This window comes from Emys orbicularis, chromosome 7, assembly GCF_028017835.1.
Source record: "Emys orbicularis isolate rEmyOrb1 chromosome 7, rEmyOrb1.hap1, whole genome shotgun sequence".
Classification (NCBI taxonomy): Eukaryota; Metazoa; Chordata; order Testudines; family Emydidae; genus Emys; species Emys orbicularis.
The window spans coordinates 18,784,831-18,800,258 of record NC_088689.1 but is presented as its reverse complement, the minus strand read 5'-3'; the positions used below and the strand labels follow the sequence as shown (position 1 = coordinate 18,800,258).

Here is a 15,428-nt window from a genome sequence, read left to right as displayed (position 1 = left end):
AATTGTACCTTAATCACGAGGAACAAATCTGCTTAGTTTGTCCTTTCATTTCTCCCCCAAAAAGAATCAGTTCACTCTAGAAGTCCTATTATTTTTGACCAGTTGGAAGTAATGTGTTCAGATACTGTATGTCTAATTTTCGCATTCAGTTCCCATAATTAGACACACACATATAGTATTTGCATTTTGTAAATAACTAGTTAGATGTTTAAATGGCTGCTTACACATAAGGATACAAAACTGAGTATTCCAGAGAGGTAACACAAGTATTGAAAGTTGGGCTGTATGAGTTGGATTTTCAAAAATATGGTAGGCATTGCACTAATTCTGTTCCAAGTAAAGTCAATGAGAGCTTTATTGCTAACTTCATTGGGAGCTGAGTTAGGCCAGTGCTGAGCACTTTTGAAAATCTCACCCTGTAGTACAGATATTTCCTAAAACAAGTAACACTATTGTTTAACTTCTCCTTCATTCTGTATGTTTAGTTTTTCTAAGTAAAATCCATTTTGCCTTTAATAAAATCATTCCATTTTTGAAAAGCACATGAATATGAAGATTTTGGAGGAAGACTAGATATACATTCATACGTAGTTTAACTACTGTAATGATTTGACATAACTCAGAATTTCCTTGCTTTTATAATTGTACACTTACTACCATGATCTAATTAATCTGAACACATTGGTAATAGTTAATTCTCACGTAGTCTTTTTCCCTGTACTATCCTTCCATTTCGGTTAAGAGTTATGCTGAAGTATCCATAATAAAAATAGCCTAACCATGGCATATTGGGATCATGGTCAGGCATAAATCAAAAGGGTCAGTATTAAATCCATTTATATCTTGGATCTAATGTATTAGAGTCTGAGACAATGCAAACCTAGTTGTGATGAGGTAATTCCTAAAGAGGTACAAATATTTTTTTCTCAGAATAAAGTCAAATAAATAGATAAGTCTGGTTAATAATAGTGTTTCAAATCTAGTAGCTAAAATCACTTAGATCAAACAGTTCAAACTTTCACGTAGTTGCCAGTCTTTGTGAATGGAAGGGAATAAGCTTTTGGCAACGTGCCTTGGAGAGAAAAGGGACACTTGAAAATAGTTAGCAGAATATGTGTAGTGCATTAAATTATATTTCCTTCAGAGCTATGGCACCAGAAGCTGATAAAACAGCAGACAGAAATGCAGGCTTTGCAAACGCTATGGTCTGACTGCTATTTATAATAATGAAGCAACAGTCTCTTGAATGTACTAATTGCTCTTAACTTTGAGTTTAAATCCAGAATTATCTTACTGACTAATGTGGTGCTGTCAGTAAGGATAATGGGATCTGTTTAATATTAAGAATATGGCTATAGACACAGATTATCTAAAGCAGTGGTTCTCAAACTTTTTTACTGGTGACCCCTTTCACATAACAAGCCTCTGAGTGAGACCCCCCCTTATAAATTAAAAACGCTTTTATATATTTAACACCATTATAAATGCTGGAGGCAAAGCGGGGTTTGGAGTGGAAGTTGACAACTCGCGACCCCCCCATATAATAACCTCGCGACCCCCTGAGGGGTCCTGACCCCAAGTTTGAGAACCCCTGATCTAAAGCACTATTGATTGGCTAGCTGGGTCTTTCTGATGTCACACTCTCAACAGTTCACAGCTGGGACTTCATCTCATAAACGCACACAAAATTTGCTAATCTCATGTTCTGTGGGGGAGTGGGGGAATGTGGTTATGGAAGAGGAAGAAATGCGGCTGAAGGAGAGAAGTCACTTCAAAATGCCCCCTCCTCCAAAGTGCAGGCTGGTCCTTTCTGCAACACTTTGTGGATCTTTCAGACACATTTATCTCATTTTCTAGTGTAAAAGCTAAACTGAGAACTATTCAATAGTTCAGATTATTTTTATGAAAGAGAGCAATTTGAAAGTAGCTGTTAGGCCAATGACTATTTTAGATTCTGATGATAGGAGTTTCCAAATAACTCAGGGAACCTTGAAAAAAAGTGAGAGGGGGCTAGAAAAAAAATTGACAAACTAAAAATATATTGAAAATAGTTGGGGAAATGAAGGTACATGTCAACGATTCCCCACTTTAGCTTTCTTGTAGTAACTGCTTTTCCTAGTGGAAGGTTATGTCCCACAGAAGTGGTTATCAAACAAGATTTTTTTTTAAAAATTAAAAGTTAACTGAGTGAGCTGTACTCTAATAGCAGTAAGCCATAACAAGGTGTGCAGTAGTAGGTTCTTGGCACACTGGGGACAGGGCCGGCGCTTCCATTTAGGCAACCTAGGCGGTTGCCGTTGGTGGCAATTCGGCGGCGGGGGGTCCTTCCGTGCTCTGGGTCTTCGGCGGCAATTCTGCGGCGGGTCCTTCACTCGCTCCGGGATCTGCCGCCGAAGTGCCCCGAAGACCGGGAGCGCGGAAGGACCCCCCCACCGCAGAATTGCCGCCTTCGACCGGGAGCGCGGAAGGACCCCCCGCTTAGGGCGCCAAAAACCCTGGCGCCGCTCCTGACTGGGGATTGAAGACACTAGTCGGACTCAATGGAGTCATCAAACCAGGTAAATCCTATTGGTTCCAAACCCAGGGGTGTGAAAAGGGTTTCAGTCTGAGAGAGAGAGAGAGAGATGCCTTGATCAGGGCAGGGCCTCCGTAGATCAAATGGCAAGGAGCTTCTTCGGCACCCCCTCTTCCATTTGTTAAACTTTTGAATACCTTATTTTTTTTATTGCCTTTGTAGCCCATTTCACAAGTTTGAGGCATGATTTGCATGCATAGATTCATAGTCTAGGACTGGAAGGGACCTCGAGAGGTCATCGAGTCCAGTCCCCTGCCCTCATGGCAGGACCAAATACTGTCTAGACCATCCCGGATAGACATTTATCTAACCTACTCTTAAATATCTCCAGAGATGGAGATTCCACAACCTCCCTAGGCAGTTTATTCCAGTGTTTAACCACCCTGACAGTTAGGAACTTTTTCCTAATGTCCAACCTAAACCTCCCTTGCTGCAGTTTAAGCCCATTGCTTCTTGTTCTATCCTTAGAGGCTAAGGTGAACAAGTTTTCTCCCTCCTCCTTATGACACCCTTTTAGATACCTGAAAACTGCTATCATGTCTCCTCTCAGTCTTCTCTTTTCCAAACTAAACAAACCCAATTCTTTCAGCCTTCCTTCATAGGTCATGTTCTCAAGACCTTTAATCATTCTTGTTGCTCTTCTCTGGACCCTCTCCAATTTCTCCACATCTTTCTTGAAATGCGGTGCCCAGAACTGGACACACTACTCCAGTTGAGGCCTAACCAGCGCAGAGTAGAGCGGAAGAATGACTTCTCGTGTCTTGCTCACAACACACCTGTTAATGCATCCCAGAATCATGTTTGCTTTTTTTGCAACAGCATCACACTGTTGACTCATATTTAGCTTGTGGTCCACTATAACCTCCGTTCCAAAAAGTTCAAAAATGCTTTTTTCAAATTTAGTTTCAAAACCAATTTTCATCACAAGTGGTATATTTCTTGAAAAATTTAGCTGTCGACAAAGAAACGTTTTCTGACAGAAAAATATTATATTGGAAAATTTCCAACCAGCTCTACTTAGAATTGAAGTTTGATTGTATATTAAAATTACTTGGTATTTTAAAAAAATATTTGAGCAATATATTGGGCAAGGGAGTTCTGCATTTTTAAGGCTTTTAGGCTCACCTATTGACACATGGAATACATAGGAGTGATTTCTGAATGTTAGAAGTACAAATGGATTCAGATGTTTAGTTCTTTGTCTCTGCTAGTTCTGGCTCACCTCACTGACTCAGTGTAGCACAGACCAAACACAGTTTGTGAAAACGAGTAGCTAGAGTTACTTGCAAAGCGCTCTCTTGGGGGCCAATAAAGTCTATCTCTGTTTATGTAATGAAATCAGGGAGCAAGGGTCTGCTGTAGTTTTTTGCTGATGGGATTCCATTGGTATTGTCTTTCAATGAAAAGCCTGAATTTAATAAACCTTTAAGGCTGACTTACTCTTTCTCATGATGTGCTGCCTAGCCCTAATGGATTGCTGTTGATAATTTGGGTTGTTTTGTTTATGTAGTGTTAGAGCTTCTCTTTAAGCAGCTGGCTGGAAACTGAGATGAAGGCTGCCTTAATTCACTTTTAATAAAAGATCAATAGGTTTATTGTGGAAAAATAAAATACAGATGTAAACTTTACCTGATAAAAGAATTAAATGTGTGTTTAACCTTCCTTTCTTGTTTGTTCAATGCTACTGGTATTTAATCCTTTTTGTTTTTGAGACTATTATCTTTCTTTTGTGCTTTTACATTTCAAATTTGACTTAGACTGTGAAAACAAACTATGCTGACTATTTTCATCTCAAATGCTCACCAAATCCCTCAGATTTTTCAAAATATTTAAAAAGTAATTTCCAGACTGAAGTCTCATTAAAACCTTTGCCCTTGCTCTGGGACAAAAGTTCAGAGAAGGTTCTGATGATTTTGATTTGGAAACTGTAAAACAAAAAATGGCAATGTGTGAATTGTTAATTTAAGTTTTATTGTAAGTCTGCCAAGCTTGTCTCCAGAAGTTTCCAATTAATATCCAAGAATGCTTAATAATATCCTGAATGTCATATTAAATATTTTTTCTATTTTTATATTAAATATAATAAGGGAAAAAGCCCACTAGTGAAAATAAAAATAGAGCATGTCTTATTTTTGTAAAAGAAATGGCTCTGTGTTTACATGGCAGTAAATTAGCCCTCTAGAAGGAAACATCAGTCTCAGAGAAATCTTTCAGTGATGATTGTTTTCAGTATCTTTTTTTTAAACAAATCAGTTGACAAGATGTGTGATTTTTATGAAGACACTCATTTTATTTTTGGTCCTTGGAATGTATAGGATTTTAGATAAGGGTTATTGAAGTGCTGTTCTACTTTTCTACAGTAGAAATTAAAACAACTTCTTATGGAGGGTAATCCCAACCCAAAATGCACTGACATTTTGTCTCCTCAACAAAACTGGTTTTTGCAAATTCCTGGAATTTTTCCCATGTGGAATTTCCCCACAAAATTTTAATGGCTAGAGGTTCAGGACAGGCAATGTTTAGTCTTGGGACAAGGACAGGCATAAGCTCAAGTATCTCATAAATCACCAAATCACCAGCTGAACAGCATATGCTCCATCCCCCTTTCTAATATTAGAGGGAACTTGTTTCTAGCTATGGTAGATTACAGTGTAGTGTAAACTGTAAATCTATATTGAGATTAAGTCTAAATCTAAACAAGATTAATATTGTAATTAATTCATAAATGTCAAACACCATAGAAGGGAGTTGGGATTTCACTCCTTTCTATATGCACACATCTTTTGTCTCGGTATTTGTAATTCAGATCCTTTTCTTTCAAAGATCATGATGAAAACTTTCAGGTGACAACCCAGGAGAAATATAAAGGGCCCAACTGAATGATTCCAGGGACTGTAATATGTTTTCCTCCTCTCTGATAATATATACTCACTGAAGGATGTAAGTTTTCCTAAGAGTTTATATTGAAAAAAACCTTTGTATATGTGGTAAATTTCCACCATGGTATGTGGAAATGTAGATATTTTACATCTATTAGTATGACTCATGCATATAACTTTTTTCATGCTGCAGTGAGTTTTAATGGCACAATATAAATAGAAAGCCAATATGAATTTAGCCACACAACTCCCATTTTAAAAATGAGATTTTTAATGAGAGATGTGAAACTAAATACTCAAGTCAACTTTGAAATTTTCTCAAATTTCTACTCTACTTAATATGTAAAGAATTGGGTTTGGGGATATATCACTGAAATTATGAGTTCCTGAGGGGAGGAGGGGGTGTTGGAGGGACTCTAAACTGTTATGAAGCTGTGAGAGCCCTAAATTAGATTGCATTTTAATAGTATATCTTATGACAAAAATGTTCCATGTGTAATGAAAGTTTGTGGATTTGCCAGGGATATAGTTAATTTTAATTTCAGGCCCCACTTTGTTCCTTGAATGTGGTGTTTTTTCACAGTTACATATCACTATCCATTTTTAAAAACATCTTGGACTTCTGCTTTTGTACTTGCTACAGGCAGTGCTTGAGGTAGCCATTTCATTCACGTTTTGTGTTATAAAGTTTTGAAAAGTTTGCTCTCTGCTGTTGTGTTGTGCACCACTCAAGAGGCCCATCATCTTTTCCTTTGATTTAGAATCTGCCAGTTAATACTTTAATCTAGTTAATTTTATACCTAAAACTTCACCTCAAAACACAAACAATCCATGTAATTTTTCAGAGGGCTGCACATTTATTTAATTTTCAAAACTCAGAGAGAACCTTAAACTCAATATATTTTCAAACCCAGTGTAAATGCATTTTAGGGAAAATTGAGTTAAGATGAGTGACCAAGATCTCCTTGCTTATGTAGATGAAAGTACAGTATCCAAGAGACTGAGCAAGAGTTAAATTGCCTTACCCTATTGTTTAGGTTGGAAAACAGCTCTCAGAGATGGTTACTTAAATATTTTTCTACTCTGGACCATTTGAAAAAAGGTGCTTGAATCCATAAATAATTACACTTGTAATACAAACAGTTTTTTACTCAGTCTAGCTGAAAAGACAAACTGGTTTCCAAATCCCCAAATTGTTTCGTTGGGGGTAATGGTGACTTAAATTGTGCTGCAAGTGTTACACTAACGTTTTATTCAACCAGCTCTGTTTAGAAAGCATAACATTTAAAAGTGGTTTATTTAATAAAGCAATTTCTAGTCTTTGGCTAAGACGAGAATGTTCTAAAGCCATGAGCTTTAAGCTTATACTTGGAGTTGAGGAATATTGTTTTAACTTAATGTAGAAATTTGCTTTTAGTAAAACAGCAATAATTACAAACTGATCCTGAATGATTTTCAAATGGGAAAATCAAGATCATATAGTGAATTTTTAAAGTACTTGTTTTATTGCGTCTTTTAAGCAAACACTGTATACAGTAGGCTACTCTAAATGAAAACTTCCTGGTTGTCTGTAAATGCAAAGTAATCAGTTTAATCCAACAAAAGGTATTGATTATACAGAAGCCTTAAACAAAACCCTACAAATTGGAGTCATAGAATCTCAGGGTTGGAAGGGACCTCAGGAGGTCATCTAGTCCAACCCCCTGCTTAAAGCAGGACCAATCCCCAGACAGATTTTTGCCCCAGATCCCTAAATGGCCCCCTCAAGGATTGAATTTACAACCCTGGGTTTAGCAGGCCAATGCTCAAACCACTGAGCTATCCCTCCCCTGGATGATTGAAAATAGAGGCATTGCTAGTGAGCAGAATGAATTATCATTTGAGGTGGAAGGATGGAGTGAATGGAGCTGGGAACCGTTAGAAGGGCTTGGGTTGCTAGAAACTTCAGGAATGTACCCTGGACATTTGATGTGCTTCTGTGTAAAGCTGATTAGTTCGTCTTATTTTTTCAGTGATCAGTCTTAATATTGCAATTACTAGGTGGTTGTTTCTCATTCTAACTGTAATAAGTATGAAAGCTGCTGATCAGTACTATAAATGGGTGGTTAGTATTTTAATTTTATTATAATAGTATTTTAAGTGTATGAATTTCTAACTCAGCATGCCTAAAGTTGAAGTAATTGGTAGGAAGCAATTAATTGAAAGTAATAAAACCAGATATCTAAATAGTGTCGAGAGTTTAGTAGCAGGAGAGAGGATTTATGCTCTTCTCAAAAAATTCAGAAAATCTATTTCTTCTAATTCTTCACGATCAAATGTGCCACTGCATAAAGATTTGCGTATTTAAGTGGAAGAGCAGAACACTGATTAATTTGATTCTGTGAATGAGATGGTTTCAAGGACATTGTTGTCATTGAAGTGTGGCTGCAATAACAACTTAAGTCCTTTTTCAGATCTTCTATCAGTGTTTCTCAAACTTTGGTACTGGTGACCCCTTGAACATAGCAAGCCTCTGATTGTGACCCCCCCCCCCCCCCCCCCCGCCGCCTATAAATTAAAAACACTTTTAAATGTATTTAACACCATTATAAATGCTGGACCCCCTCACGACCCCCCATGTAATAACCTTGCGACTCCCTGAGGGGTCCTGACCCCCTGTTCTATTAGCTCTTTAGCGTCAACTTTTTTCAAGAGAAGTCTCTGCCGTTTTTTTGGCAGTAGAAGATGAACATCAACTGATTGCCTTTTTTATTACACAAAATGAACTGTTTAAAGAAATGGCTGAAACTGTTTGAGATACAGGCTTCTGACTCTGCTACATTCAGTGTGATCTGTCATAATTCCTCTCTTGAGCAGTGGGTTTAAGACCCTATGTCTCTAGAACTTGTTCTTCGCTTTATTACTTTGCATAGCATACCCCTTGTTTTTGTAACATGATACATGTTTTCTGTTTGAAAACTAGTCATGTTTGATAGTGCCAGCACATTTCTTGAACTGTGTGTGGAGGTTCAATGGGGGGAGTGACTAAAATGAATAATAGGTCAAAGGTGGGGTTTCAAAGTAAGTAACAGCTCAAAGATCAAACTTGCTTTAAACAGGGTGAATTGACTGATTAGAGCGACAAATTATTGCTGAGGTGATAATTTTCTTTAACTGCTGGGATAAGGAATATTTTTGTTGTTTTTCATTTCTAGAAACATTTCGTAATCTTGGGAAGATTATCCTTTTAACAAAAATTCTATCTCTGAGGCTTTCCTAATGCTACTTATGATATTCTTGGAATGACTTGGAACATTTTCGTTAATTCAATATACATTTCTTGTTTTGTATTTTAATATTTCATTAAAGAGTATACAACAAAATGGTTCATAACTAATAGTTTGCTGCCTTAATGATGGGTGCTTTTTGTGTTTCGAATGAACATTTCAAACAAGCTGCTTTTGTAGTGTTGAGTTTTTTATTGTCAGCACCAACTCAACAAGACTTTAGGCGATAACTGACTTTAGAGTTCAAAGAAGCAACACCAAGACTTGAGTATTCATCTTGGACGCCATGAAATATATTAATATATAAAATGAATATACATTATGTAAAATTTATCTATATCGATATGGATATTAATTTTAGAAACTTTTTTTAAAAGATACCAAAATCAAGCTTGTGTTTCTGAGATGGTGCAGAAATCGCTAACAGGGTCACTTAATGTTTATGGTGAAGTTGTTTCTGGATCATTTTGTTTAGACTTGATTAAAACCATTCCTTATACATAGTGAACTCTGGAGGCTTGTAGCTGGGATGTTATGTAACTGATATGTCTATTCTTTTTTTTATTCTTCTTCATAGGGTCAGTATAGGCCATCTGACTTATTGTGTCCAGAGACATATGTCTGGGTACCCATTGAGCAATGCCTACCTACACTTGAGCACTCTAAATATTGTCGCTTCAACCAGGACTTAAAAGCAGGTAGGTTTATAATAAAAGGTAGGCCTGCAAATTATCTAACTTATTTTTATAATCTATCACTGTCATCATCTGCTGCTAAGATTTCCATAAATCCTTATATCTATTTTTATAAATATCAAAAAAGCACTTCCAGTAATCATAGCAAATAGAGAGTATGTCTTCAGCTGTCTATTAACAGTATGCAAGTGATGAAAATGAAAAGGTTTCAGGGTATAATACATTCCATAGAATATATGTAATTTAAAGTGAATATTTCCTAATGGCTTTATGTGAACATATACATTATTTATTCAGTCCATTTGATGAGCTAAATGACCAGTCTTTTCCTTCTTTAGAGTTCAGTCTGATGCAAATAAAGAAAAAGAAAAGAAGTCAGTTAGGATAAATGTCTTAAGCTGAAAAATTAAGTTAAAAGGGATCTCCAAATGCTTTTATTAACAAAAAAGATTCAGTATCTGTAGGGGATTATTTGATGAATACCTCAAATAGTGAAGGTAAAAGGAGCATTGTGCATATGACTAATCTTGACTTCACCTCGTTTTACCAATTAGTGCCTGGATTACTGCTTTCACACACTGATTCACCAGCATGTGCTGTTCTGATCAAACCCATCACTGTTTAGACTATAAAATAATAAAAAAGATTAAAAACAACATAATAGAAAAAAGTACCTGTCCTGTAGACCAACTCCATGCTCCAGAAAGGTTCTGTGGGAGTATTATAGCACGGGATAGTGCATGCATGAGAGAGGTGGCACTAGGACAGGAAGCCAGCACTGCATATCTTTGGGAGACCTCATTTAAAAAATAGTTTAAAATAAGGTGCTGAATACCCTTCTTTTTCACCACAAAGCTGTCTCCTCATATCCCCGTTCTATGAGGTCACCAATCATGGTACATTCAAAGATGTAAAACCATTAGAGTCCACATGGCTGGAATGGACAGCTTGATGTTTGAAACTGTGGTTCCCTAATGATATTCCATTCTTTTTTTTCTGTGAGCATGAACAGTAATGGAATTAAATATTATTTGTCCTATTTTTCCTTAATTCTTATTTAAAATAATAAGAATATTTCCATGTATTTTAGTGTTGGGGTTTTTAGTGTGTAGTTGATAGTTGAATAAAGAATTAGTGTTTCAATGGCAGTGTATGTGCAGTGAGGGGAAGGAAGGAGGACGTATTGTCCTTTCTCACAAGCTGTCTGGTTGACTGAAGGGGTTGCTTTGGACCTTAGAAGGAGCTACATTCAGCCCTGCTCATCAGTAGGAATATTATGGCAACACAGGGAACTTTAAGAATTGGGCGTTCTAGAGGAATTCCCTCCTCCCACAGCCCATGTTAAGATGTGCTTTTTTTTTTTTTGCTCCAGAGGTAGGTAATAAAGTATCTGAAAAGGGATATATCAATATCTAGACACTTAAATGCATTTGAAAAGAAACAAAAAAAAATGTGTGTTTTGTACAACTTCTGAGCTGAATTTTAACTTGAGGCAATTTGCAAAATTAATTGTCTATAAAACTCCTGAAAAGTAGAGCTCATTATGGAAACCTGGGCAGGATCTTTTGTGTGTGTATAAATAATATACCCTTCCATTCATATTGCCACCAATTATATCTTCCTGTTTCATCAGCCCCTGTCTATTTAAGGGACATCATATGCAGTAGTAGCGGTACTAAGTGATACCATATCACTTAGTGATATATCACTGTTTCGCTCCCTACAAGTAAACAGTTGCAGGGAATAAAACAGTAGCATACGCAGCTTGTTTGAAAAGTGTTGTATTAGTGCAATATGTGCACTTACAGTAGGACCTGTTTATCATGCAAACATTTATTAAGCTATTATCATTGCAGTAAGTTAGGTGTGTAATATGCTTTCTCACCATGTGATTACAGTAACGTGCTTAATATAACATGGACATTGAGACCACTGAAATTGAAATTTAATGCAGAATGCAGCAGCCCATTTATTAAAAAGGGTTTCTTCTTGGGAACACACAACACCAGTGCTCAGTGATCTCCATTGGCTGCCAATAAGTTTTTTGGTGTATTTCATGGTATTGACCTTAATCTATGAAGTTCTAAATGACCTGGTATCTGAAAGACCTCCATTCTCCCTCTCCAGTACTGCCACAGTTGTGATCAGTAGAAGAGTGCAAAGTGCCTCTCTTGTAAAAATGAAGATTGACGGTAGGGTATTTTCCATTAAGGGTTTTCTGCTTTGAAATTCGCTCCCTCTCCCCACCCATTGGTCCACCTGTTCCTAGATCAGTTTAACTGGGAAGCATGCTGCAAAAAATCTTTTTCTCCCGGACATTTGGGGAGAGGGCCAAGGCTTAGAGGAGGGTTATTATATTTGCCATGGTGGAGTGTATGTTTTAATTATCATTCTAATATGCTAGTGAATATTTATATATTCTTTGACTTTCTAAAAGAAAAACTAGTTTTTTGTATTTGCTGCATTATTAGCCATTACTGATTTGTGCTACTATTGACTAAAACGGGGTCGGCAACCTTTCAGAAGTGGTGTGCCGAGTCTTCATTTATTCACTCTGATTTAAGGTTTCGCGTGCCAGTAATACATTTTAATGTTTTTAGAAGGTCCCTTTCTATAAGTCTATAATATATAACTAAATTATTGTTGTATGTAAAGTAAATAAGGTTTTTAAAATGTTTAAGAAGCTTCATTTAAAATTAAAATGCAGAGCCCCCCTGACCGGTGGCTAGGACCCAGGCAGTGTGAGTGCCACTGAAAATCAGTTCGCGTGCCGCCTTTGGCATGCGTGCCATAAGTTGCCTACCCCTGGACTAAATGATTTTATTGGATCACTAGCTGTAAACTCCTGTGCCTCCTTTTGCATTTATTTTGCACAGTTCCTGAATCTGAAACCTAGTGAGGTTATGGAATAAGGAATAAATGTACAGCAATAGGGGGGAGGGGGGTTTCCTATGTTACCTGGTGAAGAGGGTGACAAATTCCTGTGCTTCTCCTCCCTCGGCATACCCTGATTGCTCTAAAAGTGGATACCAAGCATGTTACATTCAGTTCAAGAGAGCCAAGCCTACTCTTTCCAATGGGCTGCCTGCATTATGAAAGCTTATATCATTGCTTATATAATGGTTGCCATTAAAATGTCAAAATTTACCAAGACACCACACCTTCCCTTTCCTTAGAAAACTATTGTATGGTAGTTATTGGCATATGTTGAGAGGAAGGATTCCCCCAGTGGTAGGACCCAGAACACCTAGGTCTGCTACAGATTTCCTGTATGACTGGGCAAATCATTTAGTCTCTCTGTGACTCAGTTCCCCATCTGTAAAATGGGGATAGTAACACTTCCCTATGTCACAGGAGTGTTGATAAATACATTAAAGATTGTGAGGCAGTCATATACCACAATAATAAGGACTATATAAATACCTAGACAGAAATGTTACCTTTTAAATATTTAATGCAGCCATTACGTTGGGTATTGTATAGGGCAGGGATCGGCAACCTTTCAAAAGTGGTGTGCCGAGTCTTCATTTATTCACTCTAATTTAAGGTTTCGCGTGCCAGTCATACATTTTAATGTTTTTAAAAGGTCTCTTTCTATAAGTCTATAATATATAACTAAACTATTGTTGTATGTAAAGTAAATAAGGTTTTTAAAATGTTTAAGCAGCTTCATTTAAAATTAAATTAAAATGCAGAGCCCCCCCAGACCGGTGGCCAGGACCCAGGCAGTGTGAGTACCACTGAAAATCAGCTTGCGTGCCGCCTTCGGCACGTGTGCCATAGGTTGCCTACCCCTGGTATAGGGTGACCAGATGTCCCAATTTTATAGGGACAGTCCTGATTTTTGGGTCTTTTTCTTATATAGGCTCCTATTGCCCCCCACCCCCTGTTCCGATTTTTCACACTTGCTGTCTGGTCACCCTAGTATTGTACAAAACACAAAAACAAAGAGCATTCCTTCTCCAAAGTTTTTATAATAGAGCTACAACAATAACAAGGCATAGTGGGGGAAAAAGAGGAGGGAACTTATTTGGAACTTTGTTTTTAAGTGCTTGTGGATATCATGAAAAAAGTAGTTTTGAGGAGGCATTTAAATAGGGAGGATGGTGGCTTGACAAAGCAGGACTAAGAAGTCATTGCATTCCAAAGAGAAAGCATGGAAAAATGTGCAAAGACACGAGTGGGATAAGGAAATAAATTTCCTTGGTTTGGAGGCTGCCTTTGTTCCTTGCCGCCGGAAAGGAAAATGTTGTTGTGCTTGCTAAATAACCAAACCAAAGTAGGTTGGTGATTGTGCGGCAGTGAATAAACTAGAGACTTGGAAGATAACCCTATAGGGGTAAGGAAGCATCAGCAGCTCTGGGCCATGGAATCCTTATCATAGAAGAAACATTTGGAAATTTTAAGATGTAAAACTTTGAATCTTTATCAGTATTGAATATCTCAGTCCAGACACTATTTGAAATCAGACTTATGTCCTGTGGTTTAAGGAAATGAAAACATAGTTACATGTTGAAATATATGAGGCCTGCTGTGAGCTTACAGTCATTTGAGGTTTAAGTAGCTGCTGGCTCTAAGGAAGCTGCTCTCTACTGCAGGGCCAGTTTCCTGCAGCACACCCCCAGTACAGTCAGTAATGTAAGAGTCTTTAATTAAGGACAGATTAGACAATACTGTTCTATTTTAGATGACTGGACTTTCCATAACCCTACCTGTAGGTATTCTATTAAGAGCTCCCAGTTTATCAACTACAGGCCTCCCTACTATCAGATTAGTAACTAGTCTCAATAAACAGCTAAAAGAAGCTACACAACATTTTCAATGTCACCTTTTGGCAATAAAAAGTCAATGGAAATTCTCTTCTCCCTGTCTTCCTTAACATATATTTTTCAAGGTGAGGACATTTTGCAGACATTGATCAAGATTGGAAAAGATCCAACATCTTTTGACACACTAAAAAAAAACCAAACATTTCCAGTTGAATTTAGCAGTTGCAGAATAATGTGTGTGTGTGTGTGTTACTGCATTTGTTAAAATCTTCTGAGCAATGTAGAACTTTTTTAAGCTCTTCCCTCCCCCACCTCTGCAATACTGTTAAGATTTCTGAAGGTTCCTATGTCTACCATGTACCAGAAAAGTATCTTTCCTTAAATCAGCTAGAAAAAATACTTCTGTGAATTTTCCACATTTGCATTTGGTTTTGATCAAATGGTAAAGCATACTTTAAGAACAAAAATACTGTGATAGTATTTGCATTTCTGATTTCAGAAGATTATGCCTGTTTCACATTTTTTGTGTTTTGATATTTGGAGCATTCTGCACTCTGTTTTTGTAATGTCTTTAAACTGTACCATTCTTTCTCCTTTCTCATAGTCTGCTCCTCCAGTATCTAATATCTTTCTCTGCAGCAGCAGACTGAAGAAAGAGAGAAGGAGGTACAGATGGGATAAACTCCTCCAGTTATTACACAACTAAGTAATTAAACCAAAGGAGAGTCTAACATAGATAATATAAACAAAACATAGGTGCTAGTCAAGCATTTTGTTAAGCCTAAAAGAATTTTAAAAGCTCTAATTATTTGGAGCTGTGACTTAGGCTAGTTTTCAGGATGGAAATCAGTTGGTGCCTGATAACTGCATCAGATTGGACTCATTACTGGTTCTGGTCAATATAATAGGGGTCAATGCACTTTATTTAACAAAAACAAAAATGCTTCCAGTCTTACAGAAATAGTTAGATCTTGTGCCAGCAAACCCTCAAAACTGATTGTATAGTATTTGAGCATGTTGAAAATCTCTAGATATGTATCAGAGGGGTAGCCGTGTTAGTCTGAATCTGTAAAAAGCAACAGAGGGTCCTGTGGCACCTTTAAGACTAACAGAAGTATTGGGAGCATAAGCTTTCGTGGGTAAGAACCTCACTTCTTCAGATGCAAGTAATGGAAATCTCCAGAGGCAGGTATAAATCAGTATGGAGATAACGAAGTTAGTTCAATCAGGGAGGGTGAGGTGCT

The 15,428-nt window shown here is 37.3% G+C and overlaps 1 protein-coding gene across 3 annotated transcripts in view; it reads left to right on the top strand.

The window, feature by feature from the left end:
• Nucleotides 1–15,428, top strand: part of ATE1 (arginyltransferase 1) — a 153,934-nt gene that overhangs the window by 115,064 nt on the left and 23,442 nt on the right. For all 3 annotated transcript variants that reach the window (XM_065407279.1, XM_065407277.1, XM_065407278.1), the window contains exon 11: nucleotides 9,298–9,418. In XM_065407279.1, the coding sequence (XP_065263351.1) occupies nucleotides 9,298–9,418 (121 nt within the window). The remainder of the gene's footprint in view (nucleotides 1–9,297; nucleotides 9,419–15,428) is intronic.